The 10,262-nt window shown below is 44.0% G+C and overlaps 2 protein-coding genes across 3 annotated transcripts; one reads left to right on the forward strand and one right to left on the reverse strand.

Annotated features, from left to right (window-relative positions):
• The first annotated feature begins 386 nt into the window (after nt 1–386).
• LOC123444390 (protein DETOXIFICATION 42-like) lies at nt 387–6,122 on the forward strand. 2 transcript variants are annotated; one of them, XM_045121088.1, is made up of 13 exons: nt 387–628; nt 704–825; nt 2,136–2,336; nt 2,417–2,595; nt 3,030–3,165; nt 3,701–3,797; nt 3,926–4,026; nt 4,645–4,808; nt 4,979–5,050; nt 5,120–5,236; nt 5,418–5,513; nt 5,604–5,725; nt 5,953–6,122. In XM_045121088.1, exons 1-13 carry the CDS (start codon nt 594–596, stop codon nt 5,993–5,995), a joined length of 1,485 nt encoding a protein of 494 aa, XP_044977023.1. In that variant the 5' UTR covers nt 387–593; the 3' UTR covers nt 5,996–6,122. The 2 variants fall into 2 exon arrangements, with proteins under 2 accessions (XP_044977023.1, XP_044977032.1); XM_045121097.1 differs by lacking the exons at nt 5,604–5,725; nt 5,953–6,122 and having other exon boundaries at nt 5,120–5,296; nt 5,418–5,507.
• Nucleotides 6,123–7,159: 1,037 nt separating this feature from the next.
• Nucleotides 7,160–10,015, reverse strand: LOC123444403 (chaperone protein ClpB1-like). The gene is made up of 6 exons (XM_045121106.1): nt 9,077–10,015; nt 8,813–8,973; nt 8,384–8,724; nt 8,001–8,280; nt 7,710–7,907; nt 7,160–7,633 (listed from the first exon to the last, which is right to left on the reverse strand). Exons 1-6 carry the CDS (start codon nt 9,954–9,956, stop codon nt 7,328–7,330), a joined length of 2,166 nt encoding a protein of 721 aa, XP_044977041.1. The 5' UTR covers nt 9,957–10,015; the 3' UTR covers nt 7,160–7,327.
• Nucleotides 10,016–10,262: the final 247 nt, after the last annotated feature.

Raw genomic sequence — 10,262 nt, forward strand, 5'->3', positions numbered from 1 at the left:
CGAGATGATGAGCCTCCTCGTCGACGTGATATGTCATATGATGAAATGTGTGATATATGAAATGACAATTTTAAGGGTTGGGGTTGGGGCAAAGACTAGAATCCTCAAACCCAGCGTTCTAGTCTTTGTCCCTGTTTTTCAACCCTTAAAAATGTTAAAAATGACCAATTCTCAATCCTTAAAACTGGTTTTAGATTTAAGGGTTTCTACTGCCCCGCCGACCTGCGTCCAGTCCGGCTGAGTCCCCACACACGCCCCGTCCCGCATCCTGACGGCCGGGTTCCCACCCAGCGGGCACGCAGGCAGGCGCCAACCGAGCGCGTAGCTTTCCGTCCGCTCCGATTCCCTCACCCCCTTTTCCCGCTCCCCCGATGAAACCGCATCCATTCTGCGTTCCACGCACGCACGCGCGCACGCACGACACGAACCCGATTCTATTCTAGCCCGTCCCAAATCCGGGTTGGCGCTGCCGCAGCCCGCACCAAGGCTCGCGCGCCTCTCCATTTCATGCGCGCGCGCTGCTGCCCGCCTGCCCCTTCCGCGGGGAGAGCCGCCGCCTCCTCCTCCACCACCACCAGCCCGCGGCGGGCGCCATGGACCTGCCCACCGTCTTCTTCCATGGCGCGACGTACGTGACGATCTCTCCCGCCCCTGGCTTTTCCCGTCCCCTTTTAACCTGCTAGTATATATACACGTTCTTCAGGCTCGCGTTCCAGCGGGACGACCTCGGGAAGGAGATCATGGGGATCGCCGTGCCGGGCGCGCTCGCGCTCATGGCGGACCCGCTCGCCTCGCTCGTCGACACCGCATTCATTGGCCACATAGGTGTTTGCTGCTTGCCTTCTCTTGTCCCCCTCTGCCCGGCCCCTTTCTCTGCTCCAGGCACGATTGCAGATAGTACAATTCTGCACGTATGACTAACTAAGCCTTGCTTCCACCTGGTTTTAATCTGCTCCAGGCATGACTGCAGATGCAGTTTCGCATGTAGTATGACTAATTAAGATTTGTTTCCACCTGGTTTTAATCTGCTCCAGGCATGACTGCAGATGCAGTTTCGCATGTAGTATGACTAATTAAGATTTGTTTCTACCTAGTTTTAATCTGCCCCAGACATGACTGCAGATGCGGTTTTGCATGTAGTATGACTAATTAAGATTTGTTTCTACATAGTTTTAATCTGCTCCAGGCATGACTGCAGATGCAGTTTTGCATGTAGTATGACTAATTAAGATTTGTTTCTATATAGTTTTAATCTGCTCCAGACATGACGCAGATACAATTTTGCATGTAGTATGACTAATTAAGATTTGTTTCTATATAGTTTTAATCTGCTCCAGACATGACGCAGATACAATTTTGCAGGTGGTACAACCAATTAAGCTTTGCTTCTTTTGCTTTAAAAACTCCTCTTTCAATAGACAAATTTCTCCGGGTGCTTAACCTATGGGAAGCCATTCAGGAGGTTCAGTTAGATTGTGACCGTGAGGACATGGAAATGGACTCCTTAGGCCTTGGTCGCTTCACGACCAAAACCGTGGTTAAAACAATTGAGTTCAACTGAAGAATCAGACAGTAATGTGGCAAGAAGCAGAGGACAAATTATACTTTTCAGCAAGTTGACCCATATGTTTGATCTCAAGCTGAAATCACACGAGTTGACCCAAGTGTTTGATCTCATGTTGAAATCACACAGTGATGTTTTGTCCTGATAGGCTATATCAAGGCGTTTTTCGTAAAATCTATATCAGGGCATTTTGAAAAGCCAAAATTTCGTTGTTGTGGCATTGTGGAATAAACAAATAGCTACCTCACTTTTTGGTCTTTTCATGGAAGCTTTGGGCCTTTACATCAAAGTTGTATTGGTTCATTGATCTTCATCTCAATTTTCTCTTTGTCTGATGTGTGGGAATTAAACAAAAGGTGCTGAACATGATTGCTGCTCAATCTAGCATGAGACCTTTTATAACTTAATATTACAGTTACATTACTGTTCTTCTATTTTGGACTTGTAAAACATTTTGTTATCGAACGTACTGTTTCTTGCTACTGTGATGCACAAATATGTTTCCATAGTTTTTTTTAGCTCATTTGTATAATGGCAATCTGATTGCTCTGATATGTTTCGTGACAAACAGGTCCAGTAGAGCTTGCAGCTGTAGGTGTATCTATTGTCGTGTTTAATCAAGTAACAAGAATTGCAGTATTCCCCCTTGTGAGTGTCACAACATCATTTGTTGCAGAGGAAGATGCTACTTCCAGTGACCGACACAAAGATGAAATAAGTGGTGATAATGAAAACAATGTTAGCGAAATGGATGAACTGATTTCTCATGAAGGTGAAACTTCGTGGTTCTTATTTTAGAAGTTTATATGGTCAAGTGATGCATATTTATTTGATCTTCTAATTTATCACCAGAGACTTCCGGCAAATCGTCTTTCGAAACTGGCTCAAGTGAGATCAATATTGAGCATACGCGGAAAAAAATTCCATCGGTTTCTACAGCATTACTACTTGGTGGGGTGCTTGGTCTTTTTGAAACTCTACTGCTTGTTTCCTGTGCAAAACCTATCTTAGACTTCATGGGTGTGAAAGCGGTAAATGTTCCTTCGTGCCCTTTTTTGCTTTTGATAGTATAAAGTATAAACTACTCTATTTCAGCACAAACTCTAGTTATTAATATCAGCTTTTCTCATGTATTTTAAAACTAATTGATTTCCCTTCATCAAAAGCTGATAATTGAGGGCTCTTCTGTTATTAAGCTTCTTCTTTTTTTGCCAATAGTTGTAAGTTATCTTATTAATAGTTGGATATGTGCATATCCAATATTTTACTTAATGAAAACTTAACTAGAGGAAAACAATTGCTCCTGATAGCGGATACTTCATATATGTATGATATTGTTGCAACAATCAGTTGGACTGGAAAGAATTCGAGTTTTCATCTGTGCTTCTATTCCGGAACTACTTCATCATTGTCTTTTCTTTTTTTATATAGGTTATTTTTTTAACCGAAATGCACTTTTCAATAGGACACTGGAATGTTGAAGCCTGCATTACAGTACTTAGTACTCAGATCTTTAGGTGCTCCTGCTGTTCTTTTATCTCTGGCAATGCAAGGGGTATTTCGTGGACTTAAAGATACAAGGACGCCTCTATATGCAACTGGTATAGTGGTATTTCCTTGCTTGGATAGTTCTACCTTTATTCTATCTCTTTTCACTTGTTTAGGACAAGAACATGGTCTTACACGTCTTTAACTTTTTAAATTATGTCTGCATAAACTTTCTAAAATTATGATAATCTCGTAATTTTTTGTTTTTATAATTCTACCGATATAACTTTCATGTGATAGATCTAAATGTCTGTACGTATACTTGTCGTTAAAGTTTTAAATGGTTGAATGTACATATATTAAAAGTTACATGTAGAATGTATGGAGTTAGTGATCAGTTCGAGGTGTATTGTTAAACCAAAATTTGGAAAAGAAAACCCCGATTATTATTTTCGACAATGAGAAACCCTGATTATTCGAGTAGTCCGTCCAACATGTATCTAGTGATTTTTTATATTCATATGTCAATCTTAGTCAAGGTAACACTTTTTTGGAGGTGAAATGTAATGTGAGGTTTGATTAATGTCTAGATTCCCTAGGAATAATTTCTTTCATATGTAACACAACTTACATTTTTATGATCACCAGTGGTTGGAGATGCAATCAATATAGTTTTGGATCCAATATTTATGTTTGTGTTTCAGTATGGTGTCAGTGGTGCAGCAGTTGCTCATGTTATATCACAGTACGTAGTGCTATTCTTTTTCTTGACAGATATCATTGATTTTTTCTCATAGGAAGATTCACACTTGATCCCATGTTATGACATTATTTGTATATCTGTTGTGATAATTCATATTGGATCTTATGCAGATATTTCATTGCTGCCATACTCCTATGTAGATTACGCCTGCAAGTTGAACTATTGCCACCCAACTTGAAACATCTGCCGATTGGTCGGTTCCTTAAAAACGGTAACACTTACCGAACTGTATGATTTAAGTAAATAATTGCAGAAAAAATTGCTATAAAACTTTTTTTTATTGAAATACTTACAGAACTAGCTTGTTCCGGGCAGTCAATTTGGACCTAAGATCTTCTAAAACACATATAGCATTACTGAGCCATATTCCGCATACTGGACTATTGCTCCAGTTAAGCTTTTCCTAATTTTCTGGGCATGGACTGTAATTTTTTTTTATGAAATCATGTTACAACCGCCGTCCAATTCAATTGTTAATTCTTTTGTCTTCATTTGACCTATGTTCATAGACAGCTATGTTGTTGCCTTTGATATAACCAGACATCCAGTACGGTAATCAATGTGATGCACAGCCTACAGCTTGAGGCCAAGTTGTGGACTGATGCTGGTAGACGACGCGTTTTAGCCCTTGTCGAAAGACCTTTTTTTCCTTTCCTTTTCCTCTCTTAGTTTCTAGCCTTTGCTCCTTCCTAATCGCAATGAAAGCAGTGCTACGTAAAAAGATAAAATCATTCTGAGAGAGTGTTGTGTGCTTTTTCAGTGGCTATGCTTAATCATTTTTTGTTTGTTTATGTAAAGGTGTAAAGGTCTTTACTCTTGCACTCTTCAGGTTCTCTGTTACTTGCCAGAGTTATTGCGGCAACATGCTGTGTAACACTATCTGCATCAATGGCTGCACGGCTAGGTTCAACTCAAATGGCCGCATTCCAGATTTGCTTGCAGATCTGGTTGGCATCTTCCCTTCTTGCTGATGGTTTGGCTTTTGCTGGACAGGTTAGGGAACACTTCTCTTCTTTTCTTTGATCGATGACAGGTCTTCTTTCTTTTGAAGACAGTCCACTTCTTTTCTTTGATAATAACTTAAAAGGATATGCTGCTAGCAATGTGCATCTCTTCTTTTGTTCGGTGCATATTATGTATTACTGTCAACAATACTTTCACAGGCTATACTTGCAAGTGCATTTGCTCGTAAGGACCATTCAAAGGCGAAGGCCACAGCTTCCCGCATACTGCAGGTATGGTTCCTCTTTTCTATAGATCCTTTTTTTGTTTGTCACCATAGTGAAGGACTGTTTATTTTGCAGCTCGGATTGATCTTGGGGCTTCTCCTGAGCCTACTTCTTGGAGTTGGCCTCCATACAGGTTCAAGATTATTTACTGAAGACAAGGGTGTACTGCATCATATTTACGTGGCAACACCGGTACAGTTACAGTATGCTGAATCCTAAGAGTACTGAAACTCTGAGTCTTGAAATGTTATAGTTACGTCTCCATGATTTTTTTGTAGTTCATAGTACCTGAGAGTATGACAGTGTTTTCTTATATTTAATCACCTGAAGGCAGTTTCTTGAACTAAGGAGAGTTATTTTGTTCTATGTACAGTTTGTTGCTCTAACTCAACCGATCAACGCTTTAGCCTTTGTTTTCGACGGCGTCAATTACGGTGCATCTGATTTTGCGTATGCTGCTTATTCATTGGCAAGTCAACAAACCTATCGTTCGTTTATTTGTGCTCTGATTTTCCAGATCTTTTCTTCTGACACATTCCGTTGAATTATATATCCTCAGATACTTGTGGCTATTGTCAGCATTGCTTGCATTGTCACCCTCGCCAGTTACAGTGGTTTTGTTGGGATCTGGATAGCCTTGTCGATCTACATGTGCCTCCGCATGTTTGCCGGATTATGGAGGTACACTGAGCCAATCACTCTGAATTTCTTTTGGTTGAAGTTCATTATCACAACGAGAACAACACAAATACCCTTATTCACTAATGACTTGTTAAATTAAGCTTTCTGGGATGAAATTCTAAATAAGAAGTGATATGTAATCAATATACCTTTTTGCTTGAGTTTTCCATTTTGTGGCTATATTTTACTATAGTGGTTACAGTTTTGGTGTTCTTCGTTCTTTTCAGGATTGGGACTGCACGAGGGCCATGGGTTTTCCTTCGCAGCTGAACATGTAACATTTAATCTGGTAGAATATTTACACTTGTAAACAACTTTGGAGTAACCCTGAAACATGTAAGCCTCAAACTGTGCCACCATGATTTTTTTTTTAAACCGGGCAAACCCCTTTCCATTACTTGACATAACGGAAATACATAGTCCATCCAAAAGGAAAAAACAGAAAGGTGTGCGAGTTCAAAGCACTCTTGGGAAACCCACCATAGGTACTCGTCATCGAGCAGCCTACTGCAGGGCGAAAACCCAAGAACACCTATCCAATTCGCACAATAAACCTTGCCCCAGCAAGCCAAACTGTGCCACCATGATCATCAGACTGATTTTTATCAATGCAAATATAGTGCAAGACTGACATACAATATTGATCTATGGGCTGCTTGATGGCTGCTTTGCACATCTTGATCTATGGGCTCAGGTCTTAGGCGGTGGTAGAGCACAAATTTTAAAAATGTCTGTACGGAAAATAAAAAATCCAGTGCATCATTTTAATTCTTTCAAAACCTCCTGTCACCAGCAAGGTAGCAAGTTTTACCAATGGTCTGTCCAAAACCCCGCTGCAGCCAAAAGGCCAATTTAATCCAAACCTAATTGGTCCATACATGCACATCTAAGATGATGATCTATACACTAAACACCACAATCACAATCACGTAGTGTAGCACTAGGCCTCTCCTACCCTTCAGCCCGTGGCGTGTAACAGGTCAGCTAGCAGACTGTCGATCACGACGAGGGATATTTTACACACGGGCGTAAGTGCAGTCACGCAATCCTTGCCAAGAGAGCCCTGATACCAAATTGGTAGAGGCTAGGGTTCTACCAGGTCTCGGACGTAGGTTGTAGGGATGAAAGTGCGGGCTGCGAGGTTGGGGACGCCGGCGCCGACGGTTGGGCGCCGTCGCGACGTGAGAGAGAGAGAGAGAGAGGCGGCTAGGGTTTGGGGCTCTCGTCTCCTGAGGGAGACGACAACAGAATATACTGTTTATTGTCTGCTTAATATCGAAGGGGTACATGTGTTTATATAAGAGGACAGCCTCCACTAAACCCTAGATAACTTGGACTCTAACTTGGGCTCTAATATAACTTGGACTCTAAGATAGGTAAGATAACTTGGGCTAAGCCCGTAATTAACCCTGCCCATTGGGCCTCCTCCGTTGGTACGTTGTACCGGTCATAACAGATCTATACACTAAACACCACAATCACAATCATGTAGTGTAGCACTAGGCCTCTCCTACCCTTCAGCCCGTGGCGTGTAACAGGTCAGCTAGCAGACTGTCGATCACGATGGGGGATATTATATTTTACACATGGGCATAAGTGCAGTCACGCAATCCTTGCTAACAGAGCCTTGATCGGCAAGTAGAAGTTCCCCTCAGCCCCAAAAGTGACACAAGGTGGTTTTGCAGGCATGTTGCCATCCGTATCACTGTCATCACCGGATTCATTGGGAAGTCTCACTGCTGGATCTGCCACTCCCTTCACCACTTCGTACTTCAACCCCTTCTTGTCGTCTGTGGCATCAATGGAGATTGTTGAGCCTGCACCAGCCTCATCATTGACCAGCATCTCCGAGATCGTTGTCATCACATTCTCTTGCACCCACCTCCTTATGGGCCTTGCACCGTACATCTGCAATGAGCAAGATCAAAGCATGATTACTAAAACATACCAACGTGTAACCTGGTTATCTGAAAATCGGGCGTACTGGATCGTATGATTCCGACAAAATAACATCCAATGCGGCATCACTAGCACATAGAGAGATGCCCTTGTCAGCTACTCTGGCGACAACACTCTTCATTTGGATTGCCACAATGTCCTTTAGTTTCTCTCGCGAAAGCGGCTCAAAGACAATAATGGCACCGAGTCTGTTGAGAAGCTCGGGCCTGTAGTGTTTCTGAACCTGCACAAACAAATATAGTTGAGTAACAACCAGCAGAGAGGCAACTACTGCATACAGCCTTTATAGGCAAACTTTTGGGTTAAGAAATAAAACCTGTTTCATGAGAAGGCTCCGTGCAGTTTCCATTGTGGTTTCCCCAGACATTCCTGCCATTAGGTGCTCTGACCCCACATTTGAGGTCATGATGATAATTGTATTCTTGAAGTCCACAATCCGTCCTTTGCCATCAGTCAACAGACCATCATCAAGGAGCTGAAGAAAAACATTCAACACCAAGGGGTCTGCCTTCTCCACCTCATCGAATAGGATGACACTGTATGGGCGCCTCCGCACCTTCTCAGTCAGTTGTCCACCATCTTGATGTTCATAGTAGCTTTAATATGTCACAGTATAAAAAAAAATTAAGACCAGTTAAACTAATTAAAGGTTATAGTATGATATGATAATGTAGGTCTGCTAAAATAGAGAAGACAAACCCTGGAGGTGCTCCAATAAGACGCCACACAGACCCAGCCCCAACATATTCGGACATGTCAATGCGAACCAACATCTTCTCACTGTCAAATAGCTGCTCGGCAAGAGCTTTTGCAAGCTCCGTCTTTCCAACACCAGTCGAGCCCAAAAAGAGAAAAGAGCCTATCGGTTGGCCAGGTTGATCAAGGTCAGTTCTTGAGCGCAACACTGCTCGTGCAACCTTATTGACCGCTTCATCCTGGCCAACCACTCGTTCATGCAATCTAGCTGCTAGGTGGATCAACTTATCCTTCTCCCCTTGATTAAGCGTGGTGATAGGAATCCCAGTCCATCGGCTCACAACCTTAAAATCACAACATTGGACATGCATGACAAGCACATCACATTGATTGAACAATGGACACAAATGTAATTAGGAAGAGAATTCATACTTGTGCAACTTGATCTGGGCCAACAATTGCTTCCTTCACTGCAGAGGCAGTTAGTGCAATGCTAAATTGCTGTGCTTGTTTGTCATTTTGCATCATATTTTTGGCTGCAGTGGCGCACGCCTCATCAATCAGATCAATTGCCTTATCAGGAAATTGACGACCTACAGTAGATACAGCAACAAATTCATCAATTTTTTTCCAACATACATAAATGCTTGCCACTTACAAATGCTACTCGGTGATATAGTGAAGTTAATTCCTCACCGGTGATATAGCGGGCAGCAAGTGTTGTGGCAGCAACAAGAGCAGCATCCTGGATTTCCAAGCCATGGTGCTGCTCGTACCTTTCCTTCAGCCCTCGCAGAATGGCAATGGTGGACTGCGTGCTCGGTTCCTCGACATGCACCTTTTGGAACCGCCGCTCCAATGCGGCATCCTTCTCAACGTACTTGTTGTACTCATCCAAAGTCGTCGCGGCCACGCAGCGGATACGACCACGGGCCAACGCCGGCTTCAGCATGTTGGAGGCGTCGGTTGTGCGGTTCTCCAGGCCAGCTCCGGCGCCAAGAAGCATGTGCATCTCATCGATGAAGAGAATTACCTTGCCGTCCGCATCCTCCGCCTGATTGATCACGTTCTTGATGCGCTGCTCAAACATGCCACGGAAAATAGTCCCGGCCACCATGGCCCCGAGATCAACTTCCACGATGCGTGCTCCAGCGAGGGCGGCAGGGACTGTCCCAGCGGCAATGCGTTGGGCGAGGCCCTCGACGATGGCCGTCTTGCCGACCCCTGCGGCGCCAACTAGCACGGCACAGTTCTTGGTCCGGCGGCTGAGGATGCAGATAACACGATCAATCTCGTCGTCGCGGCCGATCACCGGGTCGGCCTTTCCGGCCAAAGCCGTCATGTCCCGGCCGTACTTGCCTATAGACACGGTCCGTTGGTAGTACCTCCACGCTGCCCAGCACAAGGCGGCAGCTGCTCCGGTACAGACCACACCGGCGAAATCATCCAGCAATGTGTTGGGATTCTGGGAGGAGCGTGTCACGTAGGTCCCGGAGGCCCGATCGTAGACCTGATAAGTGATTGTTTCCACAATTCCTCCTCCTACGACCCCATCAAGCCATGTGCTGAAGGTCATCGCGTTGCTTGCTGCGGGCAGGCTTTCGTGAACGCCGTCGGCGTCCCTGCACGCGAAGAGTTCAGGTTATTTTGCTGTGAAAGAGAGAGCTTTTAACTTGGAGAGTTGTACAGGCCAACGACGCGATTTAATACTGAGGAGGAAGCTAGCAACATTGGCAGGAGATTGGGGCTTGACATTGGGGAACAAAAGTTCGCCTCCTCCTTTTTAGAGGAAAAAAAGACAGGGAGAGATTATTACCCGAGTCGTGGGCGTAGCTGCTCCAATGCCCGCCGCCGCCTGCTCCGATCCGCCTGGAGCGAGCGA

This window comes from Hordeum vulgare, chromosome 1H (genome assembly GCF_904849725.1).
Source record: "Hordeum vulgare subsp. vulgare chromosome 1H, MorexV3_pseudomolecules_assembly, whole genome shotgun sequence".
Lineage (NCBI taxonomy): Eukaryota > Viridiplantae > Streptophyta > Magnoliopsida > Poales > Poaceae > Hordeum > Hordeum vulgare.